The sequence below is a fragment of the Parasteatoda tepidariorum genome, chromosome 6 (genome assembly GCF_982258835.1).
Source record: "Parasteatoda tepidariorum strain Cologne lab strain chromosome 6, Ptep-v5.0, whole genome shotgun sequence".
NCBI lineage: Eukaryota > Metazoa > Arthropoda > Arachnida > Araneae > Theridiidae > Parasteatoda > Parasteatoda tepidariorum.
The window spans coordinates 35957451-35984322 of NC_141760.1; the positions used below are offsets into that span (position 1 = coordinate 35957451).

The 26872-nt window shown below is 28.7% G+C and overlaps 1 protein-coding gene across 1 annotated transcript in view; it reads left to right on the top strand.

Annotated features, from left to right (window-relative positions):
- The window catches only part of LOC107449160 (proto-oncogene tyrosine-protein kinase receptor Ret), a 184806-nt gene extending 164029 nt beyond the window's left edge, over nt 1–20777 (top strand). The window contains exons 18-22 of the mRNA XM_087165636.1: nt 7757–7797; nt 10517–10613; nt 12127–12226; nt 14461–14533; nt 16275–20777. Coding sequence (XP_087021762.1) covers nt 7757–7797; nt 10517–10613; nt 12127–12226; nt 14461–14533; nt 16275–16399 — 436 coding nt within the window. The 3' untranslated portion in view covers nt 16400–20777. The remainder of the gene's footprint in view (nt 1–7756; nt 7798–10516; nt 10614–12126; nt 12227–14460; nt 14534–16274) is intronic.
- The last annotated feature ends 6095 nt before the right edge of the window (nt 20778–26872 follow it).

Consider the following 26872-nt stretch of genomic DNA (forward strand, 5'->3'; position numbering starts at 1 on the left):
TAACTTTAGGTGGGCTGCAAAAAAATATCAATGTTCATAGAAAACAAATATTTATATTTTGAATTGTAATAAACATATATAAAGATAAATTATTGTTTACGTCCTGATACTTGACATCTTTTCTCTGCTACTATCTTTTCTATTTCGGACGAAACTTTATTAGTCGAGACTACTTTCAATATTGACCCAACGTGAGAGTAATTAATACGTTTTCGGACAGGAGATTTATTTCCATTCATAACAGAAAATAATTGCTCTCACTGATAAGTACTTCCAAATATAGAAATAATTTTATATGTGAATTTTCGAGTATTTTCAAACCTTGCCGGTAAATATTCGTAAAATAATTCAGGCACACCCACTTCAATGACTTTTGCCTTCAAATTTGAGTCGCACTGAATCTCAATCACTTCCATTTGTAAGTAACTAGCATGTAGTACTGAGTCTATATTTATTGAGAAAACCGAAGAAAACAAACAAAATTTGTCTTCAAAAGAATTAAAATCTTCAAACCTTGTTTCAAATTCTGTTCTAAGATTTGAAATTTTTTTCTACGTATTTTTGATACGATGCAGTATCATCTAAACTAGATTTGTTCTTGTTGCACGTTGGGAAGAGCGTTAAATCTTCATTTTTCAGTTGCCTTTTCCAAAGAAATAGTTTACATTTGAATGCTTTAACTATGTCAAACATGTTCGTAATGATATGATCCTTGCCTTGTCACAATAAATTTAAATCGGATAAGTGTTTGGTTATATTAGCCATAAAAGATAAAAACATAAATCTTGCAACCATATTTGATCGGATAACAAGCTTGTGTCTTGATTTTTAGTTTGTAAAAACTTACATATTTCTTTTTTCAAATCCCAGAACTGTTTGAGAGTCTTGGAGCAAGATAACCAACGTACCTTGCTATAGAAGGATAAACCTGAACATGAACTATCTTATTGATAGCTCAGTGTGAAACGGACTCCATTTCAGCGAATTAGAATTTTACATTTTCGCGATACGATTTAAAATGATCCGTATAGTTTATAAATAAAGTATATTATAATTTTATATGCTGGTTTCGTTTCTAATTCACATTTCTATTCTATTTTTACTTTTTCTTTGGATATATTGACTGGGCCACAAAAATGCTCATCTCGGGTCGCATGCGCGGTCACCGCGGGCCGCGAGTTTGACTCCCCTGACTTAAGACAACCTAACGAAATAAATCGAAATAAATACTTTAAGTATAACTAATTTGTAACACTCCTCAAATTGTTACTTAAGACAACCTAGCAAAATGAATGATAACTATATGCTGCCAATAGACAGAACAATACCCGAGTTTATGGTGCCACATAAGAGAAATATATCTATAGATTATTGATAAGACTTGCCTTAATTAAGTAGCAATTAACATTCTAATTTTTGATCATAAGTTACTAGTTAGAAAGTTGGACATTCATTTTGCTTATTTTCTAAATAAGTAAGCTATGGTCTCCTCAACCCAACTGCATCCTTCAGTTATATTGTACGGAATTGGCATTGACAAAGTTTTTATAATATTTAAAATCATAGTTTAGACATAAACAAAAAAGTTTTCTGTGAACAATAAACGTTGCAATTCTTTACGTACATGAAAACTTATATTTTCAATTCCCATTATCATTGAAGACTGAAAATTATACTAATTTAACAAAAGTTGGTTATAGCTATGTAAAAAGATAGCTAGGTAAACTTTATGGATAAATAAGGAACTATACTTTTATTTATGCTTATAAAAGTTTTCTTTTCCAGTAACAAAACGCCTTTTTTGGAAATTGGAAACAAGAAGTTTTTTTTCTGTACCTTAAACTATTTGAGAATATTTGTAGGGGAATAAGAAAACTTTTTCTGAATAAGAAAACTTTCTTTAAGGAAGTACAAAGCGTATTTTGTTTCCGAATCATTATTTCTTAGATGTTTCTCAAACTTAATTATCCAATTTCAAGGATCAAATTTTCCTCGTTAAGCATTAGTTATTCTCATTTTATTTACAGATCTATTCTTCGTCGACTCTTTTGAAATCCAAAGAAACTTTATTATAAGTTAAAACTTTTAGTGCTTTGTAATAGTTTTATCTTTCTACTTATCTGCCCTATGTTAAGAGTTAATTTAATATGTAGTTATTTTGTCTATATTATTTTGTCTAGAGAGAGACATAAATTTAGATAGATAGATAAAAGAGGCATCAAATAATGAATGAAAAGAGAAAATTTCAATCAAAAATTAAAAATTAAGAATTTAAGGTTTGATAAGTTTTAGTGCATAAGCTGCAAATAAATAAAACCCGATATAAGATAAAAATGCAAAAAACACAAGAGGAAAAAAATTAAAAACGAAGAGAAATTAAAAGGAAGAAAAATAGAATCCAGAAGACAAGGGAACTCCTACATCGAACATTGGGGGACAATTTGCCTTCGTCAAGGACTTTTTTGTTGAAATTAACCCGCATTTGCGTTACATGGAGAGGAAAACCATGAAAAAAACCCTTGGAAAGAAACGTGTTAGCCTAACGGCAAAGAGATTCTAACACATAACCCGTACACTTCTGTTGATATTGCAAATTACAAATGTGGTTGGAGCAAACCGGGTGCGTAATTCTCATCGACCAACCATCGCTGGGATTCGTACCCGGTTCATCTCAATGGAACGTGAACGCTCTATCCCCTAAGCCATCACGGCTCAACCTTATTAAATATAAACTATAAATTATCCGGTATAATATTACTACCTCGCACACATATATTTTTGAGCCAATCCAAGGTAACTAACAAATAAAACGTACTTTAGCATTGCAGTAAGAACGCTTCATAAAAGTTCCATTTGCGCTTCTGTTTTTCATGTTTTGCAATCCATCAATCTTATTACGAAAATATTTTAAATCATTCTTGAAAGATTCTAGTAGTACGTGTGATTCTAGTACATTTGAATTCACCACTCGCTTTATAGATTTAGTTTTCTGTTTTGTTCTGTATTTTCTCTACATTTTATTTTTTGTTTTCTGCTTGATATGTTTTATATCGTATGTACTTTTTGCTTAATGTGTTCTATTTTCGTTTCAATATTCAGTGCTTTTCACACGATTGTATTGATGTATTTTGCTTCATCTATATTTATACAATATTAGAAAGCACTCCTTTTCGTGGATACAATCGTGTGAGTTGATAAAGTGATTATATTTTTTCATTATTTTGTTTTCCGGCTTTTTAATATTTTTTTAAAAATATTTTTTTTTAAAATTTTTTCTTAAAAATAATATTTTTAAAAATTTTTTTATTTTAATAATTTTTCTTCTTCTCTTTTCATTAATCTTTATTATTTTCCATATTTTGTCAATATTTCTAACTATTTTTATGAGTTCCATATACTTGCAGCTTATGCGCAAAAAATAAAACTTATTAATTTTCTTTGTGATTCTCTCTTTTCTTTGTATCCTTTTTTCTTTTTTTGTGATATATATATATATATATAAACACAAATTAACATGAAAAACATGAATAAAATAAAAATAAAAAACTAAATGGTAGAGAAACAAGAATGGTATAAGCAAATAGTCGTTGTCAAGACACATCTAATTGCCATAAATAATGCGATATTTCTGAATAAAGAATAATTATCCTAAGATAAAAATTATTCTTTATATGTGTCGATATCGCAAAAAACCTTATATTGAAAAAAATCATGAAATAAAAGAAAAATGTAATAGGAAATCAAACTTACCGGCGTGAATTAAAACGCGGTTTAGGTTTAAAAGTACAATAATAAAACAGTTAACAAAAATCGCGAAGATGTAAAATATTGCTTATAGCTTGAATCGAATATAATAAAATTAAAAAAACATTTGATCGAAGAAGAAGAAAAAAATGTTTAGGTAAAATATTAGTGCTGCCATCTATGAGAAACAATTAGTAAAAAGGTAATAAAATTGAAATAATAATAAAAATGTTTAACGGATTGAATAAATTAGCAGTCTTAAAAAAATAAAAAATAAATAAATAAAAATAAATAAATAAATAAATAAATAAAAAAAAATAAAATAAATAAAAATAAAAAATAAAAAATTAAAAAAATTTAAAAAAATCATTAATAGGGAAATTAATTTAAAAGTCAGTCTGTCAGGATAGAAAGCCGTTTATAGACTCATCCTTCATTCATAATTTTACAGAATACACATATCCATCTTTCATAGGGTGACTTATTTAAAAATCAGAGCCTGCATACAGGAATAGAAAACCGTTTATAGGTTTTATTCTTCATTCATACAACCTTACATAATTTTAAAGTATACACGTATCACCTGCATTTATTTGGGGTGGTTCTTTACGAACCAGAGCCCATTCCACTTATACAAAAATAAAAAATAATTAAATAAATAAATAAATAAATAAACTGTTTATTATACTGGACAATTAAAATTAAATTAATTTTAAGAGGCTACAAATATTAAAAAGTAACTAAAAAATATTTAACTAATCCAGTATAAAAGGTCATACATCCAAACTATTCCGTCCAGTGGCTTTAGGAATAGTTTATCATAGTTAGTTCCTACCTTGAAAAAATCAGAGCTTATTCTTAAAACAGAAAAATTAAATAAAAATTAAAAATTAATGTACCAAGTTTTTTAAGATTTTTTTAAAATAGAAATTAAGAAATGAACTAGGAAAATGGCTATTAATTAAATCGTTTTTATATATATCAGTATCTAATAAAAACTCGTTATAGTTAGAATTATTCCTGTAAAATCTATGAATTTGATTGGCAATAATATTAGAAAAAACCTTATTGGCTAAGTTAGAGTTGAAATCTATGCATTTTTTAACTGGAAATTTAAATTCATTTCTTTTGTCAAAAAGTTTAAATGTAATATTTTTATCTGCATTAATATTAAGAGTCAAATCTAAAAAATTTGCTGAAGAATTACTATTATTTGTTTTATTAAGAATTAATTCATTTGGATAAATATGTTTTGCTAGAATATCGAAATCATTAAAATTAATAACTAATAGATCATCAATGAATCTGAGAAAGAGAGAATCAATTGGAAGATTAACATGTGATTTTACAAATCTATATTCTTGTAGAAAAAGAAAAATATTGCAGATGTTAGTACTAAAATTATTTCCCATGGGAATACCATTAATTTGTTGAAAAAGGTGGTCATTGAAAAGAATATAATTGTTGTTAAGGTTAATATGTACTAGAAAGTTCCAGTTATCTTCATTAATAAAATCACTGAGATTAAACATGCTATGAATTTGAAGAAGGTCATCATGAATTTTATTAGTTGGAAGGGAAGTATAGAGGTTTTCGAAATCAAAACAGTGAATTGAATCTACATTTTTTAAAGTTTTTAGTGTATTTAAAACCTGAATGCTATTTTTAATATTCCAATTTAAATAGTTATTATTTTTAGTAAGTTTATTAATTTTGTTATAAACTTTTTTAAGAATGTTCTCAAAGTAAATACCGATTTTTTTCATGTTACTATTAACGCCACTTGCAATAAACCTGAATTTGGTTGGAGTCTTATGGAATTTTGGATTGGCAAAAAGAAAAGGAAAATTGTTAATATTATTTGGTTTAATTTTAAGTCTTTTATAGATTGCATTAATTTTATTAATAATAATATCACTGTTGGTGTTAAGTTTTTTGTAGGTAATATTGCTATTAAGTTCATTGGAAAGAAGTTGTTTGTAAAAAAATTTTCAAATAATTGCAAAATTATTACTAGCTTTATCAACAGTGGTTATACAAAATTTATTTTGAATATTTTTAATATCTTGTCTTAAAACAGAGTTAAAAATTAAATCCTTTTGAAAAACTAATTTGTCCCTTTTAATATTGATTTTAAAATCTTTAATGATATTCTCTCTCCATTCAAAGAAACCTTCAATTGGGAAATTATGTTTGTAAGATAATTTTAAAATAAAATCATCGAGATTTTTAATAAAAATGGAAATAACTTTGTTTTTTGAAGTTGGAAAAGATGGTCTAAATTTTGAACCTAAAGACATAAATTTTTTAATATTATCGTTGTCAATAATATCTAAATCCCCTGTAATAACGTGTTTATGGAAGTTATCAAAAAAAGGAGTATCTTTAAAATCATCACAATTACATACATAGTTAAAATTATCTGTAGCTATATTCCTATAATTACAGATTAAATTTTTTTAGACTCTTAGTGTATCTGAAAGTTGGTTTGCAATTAAGTTGGATAGGAAGAAGGTTTTTATTTTTACCTATAATGGCATTTATGTTAAGATTATTAAAAATTTTATTGGTAAAATCTAAAACAAAATAATCTGGTTTGGGTAAATCCTTGTGCTTATAATTATTCTTAAACCTATATCTAGCTAGATCTTCTACTAAGTTTAAAAAATTAGAAAAATATTGATTTGAATTAATTTTTACTTGATCTAACTTTAAAAAATTTAAAAGTTTGTTGTGAAAATTAAGTTTAACCCCTAGAATTTTAGTTTTAATAGATTTAATAGCATTGGGTTCATCATAACAATATATATATATATATATATATATATATATATATATATACTAATCGCTGTCGGTGTTTAAATTTACCGTTGATGACGAAGATAAAGTAAGTTAAATAAAATTTAATTTAAAAAAAAGTTAATGTGAATTGGATTTTAGTAAAACAGCTTTCGACATTTCTAACTGTAACAAAGCTATAACAAATCTATCTTATCAGATGACAATATCAGAATTAAAGCAATTGAAAATTTAGTTTAAGAGAATATGACGAATACATCAGTATTCAAGAATGCGGTAGATCATCTATTGCCACACAATGTTAAAATATTGGTATTTTGGCTGTAAATTTAACTTCGATGACGCCGAACTTAGGTCCACTTGTGTGATGACGAATTTCTCCCTCCTAACTCATCTTGATACTCTGAAATCTTGTTTCATTTATATGAATAACGATTCCCTTGATAATGACACCAGTTTTTCACCATGTTTCCTTTATAATTGGCAATTTATCCTGGTTTAATTTGCAACTTTAAACCACCATCGTGCTACTCGGCTACCACGGTTATTACTTGTTTTGTGTTTTTCTATTTTATTTACCTTCCATTTAAATTTAATTTTCTTTTCTTCTTTAGAAGCATAATGTTTCAGTTCGTTTTTGCTTTTTTCGTAACTACTTAGCTTTCATCACTTGCGTGTTGCTGAGCATCTGCTTTGAGTGTTTGAAATATCTTGATTTTCCAGTTTAATTTTTGATGCTAAATATAATCGCAAGAACAAAAGTTATTTAGGAGTTCTGCTTCTTTTTCTTTCTTTTGCACTCTAAACATAATTGATAGCTAAGTTATTTTCTACTAATGAGAATTTGATTAAAATTAAAAGATTTTGGGCCAACTTTAGACTTAAAATGCCCCGAAGGAGTGATGGCATATCAAATAAACTACTAGTGATAAATTGTTTATCATTTTCTTTCAGTTACTTTTTTTAAATAAAGTGCTCTTCATTAAAATTAATGTTTTTTTTCTACTTTACACCATTGCCCTACTTAATAATCGGCTCATCACGACCCTACAAGCCAATCAAAAACAATCGTTTGATTTAAAGTCATGTACTGTGAGTAAATGTATTATATAATGCTTAATAACGATATAAAGAAAAAAATAAATAATCATTATTTTTCTCAAAACTAAATTTCCAAAATAATTTTTACAACAGATTATCTTTTTGATTTCAGGTGGTCATTTGGAGTTGTTCTGTGGGAAATCATGATGAATGGTAGGTTGAAAAAATTTTATTTTTCAATAAATTTTATAATATATGAGTGTTTCTTGAAAATTATTTAGACAAATACATAAAAATACGAATACAAATGCTCGATTTGAAGAGAATGAGAAAACTCTCCATCGGTTAATTAACTAATACTTGATGAAGAAAACCTCAGACGAGAGATCTAATTAAGAAATTTTCACATTTTCTTCTGTTGCAAAGCATATTTGGTTCTTTTGCAATGGTTTCAAATTTACAGACAGAAAAGTCATTTTTTATAAAAATGGACATTGCGTTATAAATTAAATTGATTCTTAATATTAACTACTGATTGGAATCATTTGTTTAAAATATTATGATTCTAATTTGTGCTTCTTTTTCTCATTTTATTTTTGCTCTCATTTCTTAATCACGTCTCCCCCAATTTTGTTGTTTCTTTGATTTCAATTTCCTCCTCGTTCTTTGTTTTCATCGTGTTGGTTAATTGTTCCGCCCTGCATTCTTCCATCTATTTGTTTCTCAGTGTCAGTTTCAACTACCTGATGAAGGGGAGCTCATTCTATTTTAAAAATTCAGTTGAATTTTTCTGAATAGGTTGTTTAAAGTTTTTTTTTTAATATTCATGCATTTTTAATGAGTGTGAATTCACATTTAATTTTAATTCATATCTAATCGCAAAAAATACAATATCCAAGCTTAAAAAAATAAGAGTTCTGAAAATTGTTCACTATATTTTATGTGTGTGTTTCACCTCATTAAACCCCTTATATATTGCAAGAATTGGTTAAACCGTAAAACAGTTTTATAGCTGTTTTTATAGGTTCATAAATCAGTTTTTATCTAACAAAAAAAGAAGAAGCGAAGCCCTTTTTATTCATCCACAGATTGTAATTTTGACCTGAACCAGAGAACGATAAATCTCCAATTCGGTACCTCCAGAGGTATTTACTTGCGATGGAAATTTTGAGGACTTTGTGACCCGATAGATTTAGCGTGTACTATTCACCATTTACTATACGGGGAGGGGATCGAACTCACGACCTCTTAGACATTGGCCCAAAGCCCTACTAACCAGGCCATCCCAGCATCTTCCCGTAGCTGTGGAAACTATTCTTATCATAAAGGATTCTTTTCAGCAAACAAAGAAAGAAAGAAAAGAGAGAGGGAAGAAAGGGAGCTAATCAGTAAGTCTGCAAATCAATGAATCATCTAATCGTCTGTAATTAAATAAGAATCCATTCATGTTGGAAACGGTTCGCAAATTAATAAATAAATAAAATTGTGAACTTTAAGTTTGAGGTACAACAGTCAACGACCAAAATTTGCTTTACACAAAATTAGGATGAAGTGTATTTTCGGCGCATGATAGCAGCGCATACTGTGAGTGGAGTCTTCCTTCCTTCGACTTGCGTTGAGGTCTAATTCCATTGCTAAACGCTGAGTCTTTGATTTGTACTCTGATCTGTTCTCTGATCGACTTTTACTGATACGGAATCAGTTCTAATGTTCATGGGTTTCAGAGCTGGAAAAGCCCATCCACGGTCCGATTCTTAGGAAATGTGATGCGACAACCGGTTTATTACTGACACCATCTGCTTGACCGTCTAATTTGTGTTTAGTTCAGTGCAAAGGCTGGACAATATTGTCTTTGACTCATATGGATTATTTTCAAACCATAGCGTATAATCTCTAAGTGTATCTCTAGTGTGATATAAACAATCAAATCATTTCTTCAAATGATAAATGATATGTTAGATTTTTTTCAATGTTGCTCAAATACCCTTACACAGAACACTGTCTGACTTTAATAAAGAGTCGATAGTAAAGTGTTGAAATTTTTCTCAATATTTTTCGCCACCAAACTTTCTTATTACGCGATAAAAAGAAAAAAATTTTAAAAAATTCGAAACCTATACACTATACTATTTTAAGTTCAAAATACACTGGGGAACAAATTTTGTTGTATATGATTTACTTGATTGGGGATGGGGATTTCAACGCTTAAATTAGTTTCGTTTTTATAGCAGCTGATTTTTTAAATGACAGTTTTGGTCTATTTTTTGTCGAAATGTACATGGAGTCGCGTAAATGCTGCGACAAATTTCTAGGCAAGTAAGGACGCATGATCAGCATTAAAAGTGCTTAAGAAACCATTCCCGGAAATGTAGTCGTACGCGGCTAGGGGCACTTCCCCTATTTATGTCCAATTCAGAAGAAACAGTTCAGAATAGGGGAAACACCCTAACCACAAGAAGAAGCAGTTCCTAATAGGGAAATGTCCCTACCGGCGTATGATGACATTTCCCGGAATTGGTTTTTATGCTATTATAATCCTGAAAATGTGTGATAAGTCTCCTGAAAGTTTATCGCAACATTTACACGGCCCCTGTTATGCATAACATTTTTAAGCTTGTACATCTCGACAAATAATAGACTAAAAATGTGATTTTAAAAATAAAAAAAAATCTGTAGTTTGGAGAGAGATACCTATTGTAGATTTTAAATCAGCGATGTGAAAATATTCAAGATACGTTAAGAGAATCTTATACAACAGGAAACTAAATAAAAAAAAAAATTCTGTAGTGTTATACATTTAATTCAAAGTCAAAAATAATATAGACTTATACATAGTTTAAAAAGGAAATATAACTTAATAAGATAAGATAAAGTCTTTTTAATCTTATGTATAATTTACAAAATATTGAAAAAGCATTTTTTTCCTTTTTAGGAGCGAGTCCTTATCCTGGAATAACACCACAAAGACTATATAATCTTTTAAAAGCTGGATACCGAATGACGAAACCAGATTACTGTCCAGACGAAGTGTAAGGATTTTTATCCCATTTCATCTGCAATATTTTAGAAAATTGTAACCTAAAGCAGGGCTCGAAAAACCGCACGTTCGCCCGTCCTCGGCGGTCAAAAATTTCCCCTGCGGACAATGAATTTCTCCAATCCGACATCCGCGCGGACGGCCATTTTCCCGCTAATGTTCGCGATACATTTTCCATTTTTGTTGTCTTACAAGAGTCTAGCGCCTCACTTTTAAAATGACCCTCTAATCTGGAAATACAGCAACATACTGCGTATGGTGGAATTGATGTTTTCTCTGTCTGGGAGTACTGTAGCGGTTGAAAGGGGCTTTTCAGCAATGAACTTAAAAAAAGACACATTACGTTCTGGTTTTAAACAAGAAGCGTTAAACGCAATTATGAACATCTACCTAAAGGCAAAACCCTTTTCAGATTTCTGTGCAGAAACCTCTGTAAATCATGGGCTTGATTGTGGAACTGGCAAACGTCATATTTGATTCATTTAAAAAAACGCAGTACCCTCGGATAAATTGACATTCCAGATAACTTGACTTTTGTCATTTAAATTATTTCATAAAATAAATACTAGGTTACTATTAGTAACCTAGTATTTCTCTTATTACTGTATAATGTAATCCTAGTATTTGTAATCCTAGTAACTACTAATTCATTGTGCAATTTATATAATTATTTGTAATAAATAGGAGAAAATTATGTTTTTATTTATTTAGAAGCTACGGGTTAGTTTCAAATGAGGACGGGTACATTGTTGGACATGCCGTCCTCGGGAACGGGTAAAATTTTTGAGTATTTTTGAGCCCTGACCTAAAGGCAAAAAGCTGTTATGCTAATTTAAATTCCATAGCACGATAGCTCCATAGTATTGCAAAAATTGGTCCTGGCTCCTTGAAATTTTCATTTTTTGATTTTTAACTCCTTTAGTCGGAATAGTTTAATACCTTCAAGATATTTCCTTCAATCGGCATATGCCCTATAGCTTCAAGATATATTTCCTTCAGTTTGAATATGCACAACAGCTTCAATATGTCTCCTTTAGAAATCAGTAATGTCTTCATCATCAACTGAAACAAAAATCCTTCGGTTCTGATACTAAAGTTAAAATGGATTAAAGTCGATGCCCGAAAAATGGACATCAGGTCCGTCCGAAGGGATTGTAGTGACAGAGACAGTTACTTAAATCTAAAAATTAAATCTTACAAAAATTGAAAAACCTAATAACGCCAATCGTGGAAACTTTCTTTCTCGAATCAAAAATCACTATAAGCAAACTATATCAAGAAAAATAATAAATTTTTAGTATGCATAATACTTTAGATATTGAAGTGTTTCTCTAACTTTTCAGAAAGGATGTATTAGAATCATCCATGATAATGCCGTTTTACTACTTTTAAAAGTATTGTTTTCTGCTCATTTTTCTGTCACTCGGTAAAGATGATATGATGTAATAAAATTACCATCAACCCCATTGAAATTCAATCACTGATATAAACTTTCATTATTTCAGATATCTCCTTATGAGGCAATGTTGGAGAGCAATACCACGTGAACGGCCGTCTTTCAAGGAATTGGTTTTAAAATTAGATTTCTTACTCCAAGACACTGTTGTAAGTAAAACGAAAAACTTCTAATCTAATCGACTAATTTAGAAACAGTTTATTTAAGCTTTAAGCAGTTATATATTTTCTATTTAAAATAACTCTCTTTTTTCCAAAATAGCAAATTAGTTTTTAAAAAAAATCGATGCTTTTTAGTATTTCTTGCATTTATTGAACAATGTGCCATATTTATAGCCATGGTATTTAAAATATTGATGCGGTATTGATTTTACGAATATATTTTTCAAAAAATAACATAATTAGATTATACAAGAATGAATAACATATAATAATTAATATGGTATATATTATAAAATATGTTTTATAATAATCGTCGCATTGTGAATCTGCTTTTTAAACGTAATTGTATCGATACAATTACGTTATTTAGAGTTGTTTGGGGGGAGGAGGCAAAATCCAAAATAAGTAGAAAATATATGAAAAATTGCGACGAATTTAGAAACAGAAAATGCAAGCAAAGTTAATTGATTGTTCACCAATATGAGTGTTCAAATCTCATACAATCTTACTGATTTTAGACCCTCAGAATATATTTAACTGTCAAAAAAATCTTTCACTCTATTCACATCAAAACCATGGCTATCAAACTATGGGATAGAGATGAAATAGTGGGGGTGAGGTGTGAAAGAAAATAGTGGTTAAAAACGAGTGAAAATTTCGATATATGACTTGAAATATTGCTTATCTGTTATCATTACCTGGAGGACAGTGACATCTATATCATTTTCAAAGCAAGTTGAGACATTATCCTACCGGAAAATCTATCTTTTACCACCGATTCCCTTTACAAATGACAATAAATGGGTTTCTAACATTTTTGTGATAATTGTTATATTTCATACAGTCAGAGAGGAAGAAGCGATGAGGAGGCATAACCTGAAGCCTTTCCACAGCATTAAAGTGCCTCCCCCTGAAGAAGATTTTTTCCTTTTTTTCTTCATCTACAGTTTCATTCAATATATTATATAAAAACTTTGTGATATGAAAGAATGAAGCAGTATCTTAAGCTGAAAGCTATTACCAAGCATGGAGAAGTACATAAAAAAGAATGTCGACGATTTAATTAACTTAGCATAAGAAAAAAAGAGGATTTCTTCTCCATTATACAGCAAGATGGATACTCAATAAATGTGTGTGTAGGCTACAGCTATAATACTCAACTTAACTTGGCCTCTCTCCCAGTAAAAAATAGTAGACGAATATTTGTAAATAAAACTGGCGGCGCAAGCCAAATTTCTAACAGGATAATGCCTCAATTTACGTCGAAATATTTTCATGGTGGTAATTTTCGAATAACAGGGTGCTTGTCATAAACAGCATGCCTTTTCCCTTAATTTTAATCCTTAAGAAAGCATAGGGACTGTCCCCAGTAGGGCTACATACTAAAATGATATAGTTTCAATCTGTGGCAAAATTGAATACTACCATCATTGAATTTGAGACCACAATATTATTGACTGGCATACTAATGATGTTCCTGTACTCCAGGTATTGTTAAATGGTAAGTATTATCATCTATTTCAAGTCTAATAAAATGTGGTGGGTATTTTGACTGTAATTAGAAAATGGCTTTATTAAGAACGGACGCCTGTTCTCCTCCTTTTCTAATCATTCGATTTTTCGATTTCGACCTGTCCAGGAGGATCATGAGTGCCCTTAAAAATATGTGGTTGAATATCGAATTTTTTAATATACATGTCTGATTAGCGTTGATTTTCTTTGCTTCCAATTATTGCACAAAATAAGGGGGAACTGAAATTTCCAGTAAACCAAAATGTTATACATTTCATAAATGTATTTTTATTTACTTTTAATACTTATATTATTGATCTTGGAGACTAATTTCGCTTTAATTATGCTTTAGAAAAATTAAGATGTATGTTTTCGATTTTTCAGGCAAAAAAATAAATTCATTAATAAAGCATTAAGGGTCATTCGGGAAAATGAAAAAAAGAATGTTGAAAATGTTTGAGCATGGCAACAATTTCTTATCGACCTTGAATTATTAAATTTTTAATTTTATAAAAAACAGATCTTGATTCATTTTAACACAAATTGTCAGTAATATCAAGGAGAGAAAACTGCTGAATTAAGTCAAATGGCTCAACAAAAAATCACTTTTTTAATAATTTTAAAATTAAAAAAATATGAAGTATAAAATTCATATACGTAGCAGTAATATTTTTGATTTTGCTATTTATTAAATTTTTCTTATCTTTTAGGAATATATGGACTTCGTACCCAAATCCAAAGCGAAGCTGTTAACTCCGGAGGAAATTATTATAACCTCAAATGGTAAGCTCTCCATTTATGATTTAGAAATAGATATCCAATTTTTAATTTAGAAACTTTTATTCTCGCAGAACAATTTATATGTACTTTTATAAATGTTACTACGGTAAAAATTTTTGTAATAATAGTAAATGATGTCTCCTTTGTAACATTTCATTCATAGCTGCAAATAATATTTTTCTAATACGAAGCAAAAAGTAAGAATAAAAGTATTGTACAATGCGACAAGAAATAAAATAAAATAGGCCACTTGTTATGAGGAGAATAAAAATTATTGAAAAACCGAAAAGACTAAAAGAAATAATCAGTATAAAGCGTTAAATTCTAGAACTGGACATAGAGATCGTTAGTAGAAAATACAATGGTTTTACCGCAGTTTCGGCAGAAATATCCAGGTGAAAACATAACATTTTTAAGTAACAAAATTACTAACCCACTATTAGACGGCCGCTACACAAACACACACACACACACACACACACACATATATATATATATATATATATATATATATACACACTCTATAACAAAAAAATCAACGCACCAAGAAGCAATCATCCGATTGACTTGAATTTTCGTATGCATGAATGTTTTGAACAGATATGGCTGGAATGATGCCGACTGGGGACCAATTGTCTTTAGCGACGAATCCCGCTTCCAACTGTGTCCTGACGATCATCGAAGACGTGTTTGGAGACGCACAGGGCAGAGGGGGGACCCTGCCTTCACTATTGCACGCCACACCAGCCCTCAACAGGGCATTATGGTCTGGAATGCCATTTCCTTTGACAGTCGGACCTCTTTCGTCGTTATAAGAGGTACACTTACTGCACAGCGGTACGTCGACGACATCCTAAGACCTGTTTTGCTATCGTTCCTTTTGCAGCGCCCTGGGCTGGTTTTTCAGCAGGACAATGCCAGATCACATACGGCACGTGTTGCGATGAACTGTCTGCAAGCTTGTCAAACTTTTCCTTGGTCTGCCAGATCACCAGATCTCTCTTCCATCGAGCATGTCTGGGATATGATGGGAAGGCGATTGCATCTGTCTCTGAATGTTGATGACCTCGTCCGACAATTGGATCAAATTTTGCAGGAAATACCGCAAGAGACCATCCGGAAGCTTTATCGGTCTATGCCACGCCGTGTGGCAGCTGGTATCCAAGCTAGAGGCGGGTCAACACCTTATTGAACTTGTTACTGTAACTCTGCAATAAATTGTCTGCAATTCTGAAATTTTAATCATTTACTATTCTGTACATTGTCTTCCCATCCACCAATTTTCGTTTCAATCAGACAACTCCTTCTTAGGGAGTTGATTTTTTTGTTATAGAGTGTGTATTTATATATATATATATATATATATATATATATATATATATATATATATATATATATATATATATATATATATATATATATATATATATATATATATATATATATATATATATGTATATGTATATATATATATATATATATATATATATATATATATATATATATATATATATATATATATATATATATATATATATATATATATATATATATATATATATATATATATATATATATATATATATATATATATATCTTGAGATTTAAATGCATAATTATTAATTCGCAATTACAATCTTTTTCTTTTTTTAAAAAAAAAAATCTACTTCTTCTATTGCGTGTTTTTTTTTTTTTAGTAAATAAATAATCCTACATCTTAATATTTTTGTAAATTTTTTTACAGTACCATCGACTTCAGTGAAATATACGACAGTTTTGTTGGAAGATGACGAAGATGATATTTCTGGAGGAGAGTGTAATGAAACTATTGGTCTAGTCAGCCTATTTGAGCAAGCAGTACGAGACTAATCTAGTCAAATACCTCAAAATTAGTCTATTTAATCATAAAAACAAGAAATGGGACATAATTAACTGCATCATACAACCATTGCCTGAACACCATGTAACTTTTCTCATCAAGTTCAATGGCTTTAAGCGTCACAATTACACCATATGACCGTGCTTGAGCAAGCATGCAACTTTCCTAATCAAGTGCAATGACCATATGGTGCATTCTCAACTTCATCATAATACCAATGTAGGGCAACCATGCAACTTTTCTAATCAAATGCATTATCCATATAGTGTGTTCTCAACTATACTATATGACCAGTCATGGGCAACCAAGTTACTTTTTTATTCAATTGCAATGCTCATATAATATATTCCTTACATCAGATTATCACAACAGGGTAACCATGAAACTTTTAGAGTAAAATGCAATGGCTTACATAGCGTATTCTCAACTACTCCATATGACTATTCATAGGCAATATCTATTCATGGGCAACTATGTAATTTTTCTAATCAAACACAATAGCCATATAGTATATAATCAATTATATATGTCCATTCATGGGTAACCATGTAACTTTTCTAATCTATTGTATTGATTATATGTCTCTCACTCTTGGGTTGTGTATACGGGCTATGTATTCTCAACTGCATCATATTATCACTCTTGAGTTACCATGTAACTTTTCTAATCAAATGTAATGACTTTTATAGCGACTCTAAACTACATCATATGATCATTCATGGGAAACGATGTCTATTCATGGCCAACTATGAAGCTTTTTTAATCAAATACAATAGCCATATGGCGAATTATCAACTATATATGTCCATTCATGGGTAACCATGTAACCAAGTTACTTTTCTAATCTATTGCAATGTTCATATGACGTATTCTCAAGTTCATCATATTATCACACTCTTGGGTAACCATGTAACTTTTTTTAATCAAATACAATAGCCATAAAACGTATTCTTAACTATACAATATGTCCGTTCATGGGTAAACATGATTCTTTTCTAATCAATTGCACTGTTCATATGGTGTATTCTCAACTACGCCATATGATCATTCGTGGAAAACCATGTAACTTTTCAAATCGAAAATAATGGCTCTATGACGTATTTTCTCTTATATCATACCATGTTCTTAGTCCACCATGCAATGTTTCAAGTCTAGTTAAATAACTATCTATTTAATTAAGTGGAATCAAAAGCTGCTTTTGTCATAAGAACTGATCAAATGACACGTAATAAAATGAGAGAAATTAAGTAATTTTAATATGTATTTGCGTGTTCTTTATTGATTATTGTTGTGGCCGTAGTGTGTGATAATTGTAAATACAATAATTATAGTCTGTCACCAGGAGACAAATATCAAACCTTCTGTGATCTTGTATATAAGATTTGAATTTTAACAGAATGTAGGTTGCTGTTATAGATTTGAAAATCGTAAGTTCAGAAATTATCAATGCCATTCACATAAATGTTTCGGTTTCGTTTTCACAATTATTTTTCCATATCTGCTGTAAATGCTTAGAAATTTTAAAGAGAGATGGCAGCACTAGAATTTCTCTACGATAAAAATGATAGAGGTTTTTTAAAAACATGGAACAGAGGTAAATATTTTTACTAGAGCTGGATCTGGGATTTATTTTTGAAAGGATAAAAAGTGGTAAATATTTTTGGAAGGGTTTAATAAACGTGGGGAATGTATTTTTGAGACTGAAAGGACACTAAATTTTATTTCGAATAAGTAGTATATATATATCCTCTTTCAGAATTGTCCTTTTTTTTTTTTTTTTTTTTTTTGCTCAAAAACTGATGTATTGCTGAAAATTGTAAGTGCAGTCACATTATATACTGTCAAATGCTTCGATTTAAATAAGTCTTCTAAATCTGCTACGAATAAGTGCAGTTCAGCGAAAGAAGATAGCAGCACCAGAATATTTGTAAAGCAGTGTAGATGTAAAGGCTAATTAATTGAAATTAGTAAATTTAAAATTTTTGTCCTTCGTTTTTCATTTGGAATTTTTGCAATGCATTATATATCAGTAATAAAGAATATACAATTTGTGAATGTACTAACTAGTCAACAAAATCTAGTCAAAACTTAACATATTTTGTCTTATTGCAGAGGGAAAAGTTGCTAATAAATTTAGCTTAGCATGAACTACATTGATCCTCATTCTAAATTTCTTGTGTTTCAATATTTTTCCTCATGGTCGGAAAAAAATTATTCCTTTTTACTTGATATTTTTATTTATCAGTAATTCATAATTTATTGAAGGAAAAAAAGGTCATTATACATTACTTTTAATCAGTTTGTGATTCTTATGAACAATGACAATTTTTACAGGTTATAATTTAATGCTGCTTTCTTTAAAAGTCACTATTACAAAAATAATTAATAGCCTTCACTATTGTTTGAATTTTTAAAAAAAAGTTATAGAGAACTCTCTATGCAAGTTATGACTTTTTCAAATTTAACAAAAAGATGGCAGCACCAAAATTTGTACAAGGCATTTGTAAATGTCAGAAATATTGATAATTAATTGTGAATTATTTTATTTATTCTGAAGATTATATAATTATGAATTATTTTATTTATGATGATGATTATTTAAGAATCATCAGAATTTATAATTAAATAAAGAGAAAATTAATAATTTAATGGTTAAAGTATAATGCTTTATCTCCAATAATGGTAATCATTTAAAAAATTTATACAAAAATAATCGTTTTGATTTAAAATTTTAATAGCAGTCTTTCTATATTTAATATGAATTTTTAAAATTTAGCTCAGAGACAATAATACCAAAACTTGCTTAAAACAGTTATAATTGTTAAAGATTATTCTGTAATTACTTTTACATGGTTTCAAACAAGGAAGTATGTTTGTAACAGAAAAAAAGTAGCATGTATTTTTTTTATAAATAGCATTTGAAAGAGTTGCTACTCATTTCAAAAAGAGTAGTTACTCATTTCGAGAAATTTTTTTTTAAGCTAAGAACAATAAGCATAATTTTTTTTTTTTCATTCATCTTCACAGTGTGTTTTTCACAGCTAGTTTCAGGAATTTTCTTTGACGCTATTAAAAATACAAATCTTGTAGTAATTTGAACTTGTAAAAAAAAGCTATTAAAAGTGTGTCATACCCACCCTATTTTGTTGAAACTCTGAGCAACACTGATTTACTTCGCTCTATTTTATTTATTTATTTCCCTTATTTTATTTTTGACTGAAAAATAAATTATTGCAAGCGAATTTTATTTGGCAAATAAAACATTTCAGAACAAAACAAGAAAAGTTTCGGTTTATAAACTGAAAGTTTTTCAGCTCTCTTAATGAAAATTAAAATTCTTCGATTATTTTTTTTTTCATTCCACGAAGCATTTATTCATTTATTTATTCATTTTATTTTAAGATAGGTGGAGCAAAGTTTACATTATTCTTTAAAAAAAAATTTTTTTTTAAATTTATTAGCATAAGTTTTATTTAAAAATAATATCATTCGAGGCTCAAAAATATTTTGTTTTACTTTACACCTAATAAGTTTGAATTTAAAATGACACCGTTTGTTATATAGCCCTAATTCAGAGTTCAAGCTGAATTCGATTATTATGCATAATCGAATTGCATGTTTATTTTTTGACTAATTTTCCTCTAAATTACTCTTTAATCAGATAAATGAAAACATAACTTTCCTTTTACATATTTTTATTTATTTATTTATTTTGAAATTTAAAATTACAATGATGAGTCCTGTCGAATGTCAAAGTATTATGTACATTTTCCAGTGAATAGCTTTTTGTTTACACCCAAGAAATACCAGGACACCCCTTTCATACCAAGTGAACGTGCCCCACATTATGATAATTCTACCAGAATCTTCCTCAATACGTAGACCATCTCGCAATTCATTGGATAATGAGTGCAATACAGTTTAGTTATAAACACTTTTATTGATCGAAATTGGCATATGACTTGCAATAAAAATTACTGCAAGTCATTTGAATGATTGAAATTTTGCTAAAGATTATATAGTATCGAGAAACTGATCTGTGGTTAAAATTGTGTAAATAAAATCAATTTATTTATTTTGCTTATAATTTATATTAAACTCAAATTGGCTTCATTTAATAAAACACAATGGTTTCTATTATTAAAGCTCAGAATATAGAGTATTGTCAGTGAGACAGTCTACAGCAATAAGCAATTTCATATTAATGTCAATGAAAAGTGACATATCTTGCTTAAAGGTTTTATTGAAGTATATGAAAAAATAGTGGATGGAATTTGTATTTGTCTTAAACTGTGTAATGTGTACCTGTGAATTTATTGTTAACTTGATTTTATTTGTTCAATGGAATAAAATCTTTTTTTATTTGGATATGATTGTTTTTATAAAAGTTTAGAGACTGTTTATAAATTATATCAAACTTTTACTTAATATTTTATTTCATAAACGTTGAACACAGTCTACTCAATTGTGAGTTCACGACTATCAATGTTCAAGTCGGCAGCTTTGTGATTTTGAGATCAATCTAGAAGACCAGGAAACTCATGGATCAACTAAGAGCATAATTTGCTTTAGTGGGGGACTTTTTGATGTAACTAAGTCTCCTTTGCATTACATGGAGAGGAAAACCTCGAAAACCAACCACGGTTAACCTGACGGCAAAGGGATTCTAACCCTTGATCCGTCTATCACTGAGGAGGTTATTGTCAACACTGTAGTCAGTGTGAGCCGGGAACGGATTTCATATCGACAAGCCATAGCTGGGATACGAGCCAGGGTCACCTCATTGGGAGGCGAGTACTCCATCCCCTGATTCACCATAGCTCTTTTACATAATATTGTTGACGCCCCTTCCTCCCTTTGATACAAAGTGTCACTTTTCCCGATACTCCAAATCTTCGCCTCCCAATGAGGTTAACCGGCTTCGAATCTCAGCAATGGCTAGAATTCGAATTCCGTACCCGGCTCGCACCGATCGCAGTGTTGACGTAAAAATATCCTCAGTGGTAGTCGGATCATGGGGTAGAGTCCTTTTGCCGCCAGGCTAACCATGAGAGATTTACGCATTTTTTCACTTCATGTAACGCAAATGCGGGTGACTTTCATTAAAAAGTCAGCCACGAAGGCAAATTTCACCCAATAGTTGATCCAAGAGTTTCCTTGTCTTCTGGATTGGGTTCAAAAATACATGGCTACGGAGTTGAGCATTGGCAATCGTATGGGAGCGGGAGGGGCGGTTTTGAACATTGATATTGGGTCGGTAATAAAATAAAATAAGATGCTCCAACTCCACTCTTGTCTCATATTACGCTGAAATTGCAGAAATTTATATTAGCAATTCAAAAATTAAATACTACAACATTATAACTCAGACTCAAACTTCAGATTTTCAACCTTAAAACTATGTGTTTTTGAAACATCTTCATTTAACTTTTTGTATTATCTTTTATTGCATGAAATAAAATTAAGAAAATATATAGCTATTTGCTTAGCTGATTAATGTTTTATTTTGACCTAACTGTGTTATGTCCAACCTCAAGTTAATTTTTGTTCTTTCCAGTCACATAATCTGTCACAATTTCATGAATTTTGACCACCCACTTCAAGGTTGACCCCATTTGTTAATGGCCCAGTAGAAGTTAATATGCATTTTTATTAAATTTTGTTACTATGAAGTGAACGGCAAAAAAGTGTTTTAAATTTAGTGTACGAGCTAATTTTATAATGGTACAAGCTTAATACAAATTTTAAAATTTTACGAATTTTGATTTTTCTAAGACAGTATATTAGATATATTATAAAGAAATTACCAATTCTACCAATTATAAAAATTATAATTCATCGAATTTTAGTTTTTTAAATTATAATTGATAATTTATATAATTTAATTACAAATTACTAATTATAGCCAATTTGCATCACTGCTAAAAAAGAAATAATATGATTGATTATTTATTGTCTAAAATTTAATAGTTTCTTCATTGTCTATCAGCAAATCATTTCTCCTTAAAAATATTGAGAAATCTCTTTTTTTCGAAAATACATTTGATTGAGTTAGGAAAAAAATATATCAAAAACTGCTGTCCTTAGAAGACTCGCATTTTTTTCAGTTAAATGCATTATTTGTAATTTTAAGTCACAAAATAAAATAAAATATTTATATGTTATTTATTGTCTAAAGTTTATAAGCTTATGAGATAGAAGCGAGATACTCAAACCAATCTCAAATATTTTTAGTAAGTTAGCCTATGCTGAAAATATAAGGAAAGTGCAAATATGTTGGAATAAAAGAAAAAGAAAATACGAATATAAACTTTATTTATGCTCAAAATAATTTTAAAATTTAGTGCCTAAATTAACGATTTTAAGTTATCAAACAAAATGGTGACGTGAAAAATTATAAGTTTAAAATTTACCTTTAATTATGCTATCTCTCTCTATTTTTTTTTCTAGAATTTTGCGGTTGTATATATCTATTATATAACTTAAAAGTTATATAAAGCAATAAGAGTTAAAAGATAATAAAAGCTAAAATTTAATTATAAGTCACCAAATAACATCTTTTCTAAAAAACAACTTTATATATTTTTTCTTTAAGATTTGAATTTACAATGCTTTTAAATAATATAATGAACAAAATTTACTCTTCTGATATTTTGTTTTAATCCGGAGAAATTCGCAGTATTCATGAAACAATTTACACAACAAATCCTTGTCCTTTCTTCTTAAAATCATAAAATTCTCTTTCAGAAAAAGGTAAGTGAATGATTCAAATAAATAAATAAATTATATTTCAAACAACATGAAAAAATAACTAATAAAATACATAAAATAACTAATATATATATATAAAAAATAACTAATATATATATATTTTAATGTTGGTAGAAAATTCTTCCTGTGTCTTAAATGTGTAATTTAAGATTAAGGTCTTAGTGCTGCCATCTATGTTTAGAGTGTAAATGCAAAACTAAAAGTTATATTCAGCTTTTAGGTAAAGATGGCAGCACTATATAAAGCTGATAAAAATAGAGAAGTAACGAGAGGAGTTAATTAAAATTAATAAAAATAATTCACTTTTTATTTTAGTTCATTGCTGCATTTTTAATCATCCAACAATTTTTTTTAACCATTTTCTAACGAGAAAAATTTTAATTAAAAATGAAACTTCAATAAAATTAAAATAGATTCTTCTCAAAACATTTAAAGAATGGTAAATATGCAAGTAAACTATATTCTGACAACTATTTCATTACTAATTAACTCTGCTTTTGTTTCTCATCAGCTAAACAAAAATAATTTAACATCCAAACAAGAAATATTCCGTAAATAAAATTTTAAAAAAAAATTATCACTAATTTTTACTTTTGCAGCATTAAAACATAATTATGACTAGGATTACCCTAAAGTGTATGCTATGTGATACAGTCTCCAAATACTCAAATACAATTCGATAATTTAGTAGAAAAATGCTTTCATCTTTAAGCGAGAAGAGAATAGAGAAGAAATACTCCATTATTCTTTTAATGCTGTTACCGAGAGGTAGCGTTGCAAAATATCAATCATTTTATTAATTATCAATTTAATAATTTTTGAGTAAAAAGGTAAAATAACTGCTGTTGATTTGCATTGAGCAAAAAAATGCGAAAGATGCTTTGAATTATTATCACACTATATTTATAAACATTCGTGAGCGACGCCATTTTTGTTTTGTATGTTCAACTTTACTTTATATTTTGTTTTATGACGCAGAAGCACTTTATATCGCAGGAAACTTATAACGCATAATACTTTGAAACGGGAAATTTTGAAGGTATATATAACAACATGCTCTGAGTACAATAGAATCAAAAATTTAAATCGAGAATTATTGACTATTAAATTGTAGTAAAAATACCGCAAATGCAGCTTTCAGCAAAAAAAAAGAAGAAAAAATAAATAAAATGCAGCTTTATAACAGAAATTGGAAGTTCTACAAGAGCTAGATTCGTTATTGAAATTAATATCGAGCATTCTTTTCCAAATTTAGATTTATTCGAAACTTATTTACTTTTTTTCAAGGCTGTGTAGCTTTATGTCATTTATCAATAGTTGTAAGAAAATTTATTTATTTCTCGAGGCTTCATAAGTGCGCTATTGATTTGATGTCAAAGGTAACAAGAGAGAACGTGTTGCCACAAATAAATCTTAATAATCATAGTAATTTTAAAAAAAAAGATAAAAATCTTAATTGGGTATAATATGAAAAAAACACAACTACTTCGATTTAGTAGGAACAACATATGACGCAATGCTAAACGAATGGAATTTAGTTGTTGTTTATTTAGTTATTGTTATTAGTAGTTGTTGTTATTTGTTTTAGTTGTTGTTGTTTATTTAGTTGTATTTAGTTTCGATAACTTTTTTTTATAATGCAATAAAATCTGGCGAGCAGCTATTTAAACGATCGAACACTTCGTTTGTTTATTTGTGGCTTGAAGTTAGGCTCGCAGAAAATGCCGTTCATGGGTTAAATTTAGTAGGAACAACACAACCTGTGACGTAGGCTATATTATACCCAATTGGGTATAATATGAAAAAAACACAACTACTTCCACTTCGAAAATTTTACTAGGAATAACATTTACCTTTTAGTTTAATTAATAAGCTGAGTTTTAAATATGTTTACTAAATTCATAAACTTAGATAAAACAACAAAATAAATTATTTCAAAAAGAACTATACTAATACAATTTCAACCTGCCGAGTAGCGACTTATAACAACACACTTCATTTAATGTTTACTTGTTGCTAGAAATCAGGTTCGCAGAAAATGCTGTTTACTAGTTAAATTTAGTAGGAATAACACGACCTGTGACGTAGGCTATAGTATACCCAATTAAAGAGAAATAGGAGCCATTTCTTATGCTCACTGTAATTATATCTCCTGTTTCTTTCTCGAATTAAATTATGTCTATTTATTCGTATTAGATCTACATATTATAGATTCTTCTGTTCTAATATTTTTCTTTTAAAAAGAGTTTTCAAATATAGTTTCACTATGATTTCTGTAATCGCATTGTAAGAAATATGCATAATTACATTACATACTTTACATTTTAATTTTCACTAAATTTACATAGTTGTGGTTACGTACTTAGGTTAGTGATCATTAAGTCAGTGAATCGAAAGAGAGCATCTCTTAGAGGCTTGTTACTTTCATGAAATAATTTGGAGATTAAAGATTAAATAATTTCGTTTTTCTATTTAATTGCTGTTTCATGATGCTACTGAGAAGTAATCATGAGGTTTGGCGAGAAAAGCAAGAAGTGTCAGTAGCCTTCTAGAAATCAACTAAAGATTACCTTATAACACATTTCCGAAAATGCATTCGAAGTTTACGGAATTAAAAATTTCCAAATGTGCTTTGTATTTGTTGATTATAATAACTTAATATAAAAGTGTAAGACCACTTTGAATAATCTAATTTAATATGAAATATTGGTTTAAAATAATTTTTTAATAACAAGAAAATAACGACTTAAAAATATTTAGACATCAAAGTTTATTTGTAACGTATAACATGTAACATTCATCTTTACATTATATACATCTTAATTTTTCTCCATTTTAAGATAGAGAATTATATATGTACACACATAAATTATTCTGAAATATAACAACAGAGCGGCATTTTTAAATAGTTATTTAGCAAATCTTTAACAAAATGTATGAATTCATGAATAACGTACATATATCAAACTAATTTCCTTTGCATAATCAGTTTAAGAATATTTTTTAATACAGAAAAACAATTAAAATATATTAATGTTGCAATCAACTAAATATTAGCTAAAAGAGAAGGAGGAATCTTTTTTTAACTTCAACTTTCTTAACCTTAAATCATAGTCTTCAGGAAATGAATACAATGAATAAGTTGAAACTGACAATGGACTATTAACAAACTTAATAAATAACGAATTATAACCAGAAAAATGAACATAAAACCTTAAAAAATATCACAAATAACTATCTCAATCAAAAGTTTAATGAATGGCAAACTTTAACGTAAATAATATTTTGAAGAATAAAAAAACAAAACAAATTAAGATATTAGATGTGATGTAACAAAGAAATAATGTGTTTCTTTAACTTGTATATATATATATATATACTTGTATATATATATTCTATATATTAACTTGTATATATATATATATATATATATATATATCATCAGCCACTAGAACATAGCTTTAAGCATTTTAATCTTAATCTATTGGTTATTAAATAAATAAAGCGTTATAGATGAAAAATCATTCAAAAATTGATAATTTAATCACAATTTGGGAAACTGCCGCATATATAGTAAATATTGCAAGTTGCCGTAACTATGTACACATATATCACAAAATTATGGCATATTTTTTACAAAAAAAAAGTATAGAAATAAATTTGGAAAATGATTTAATGGTGTACAGGATTTT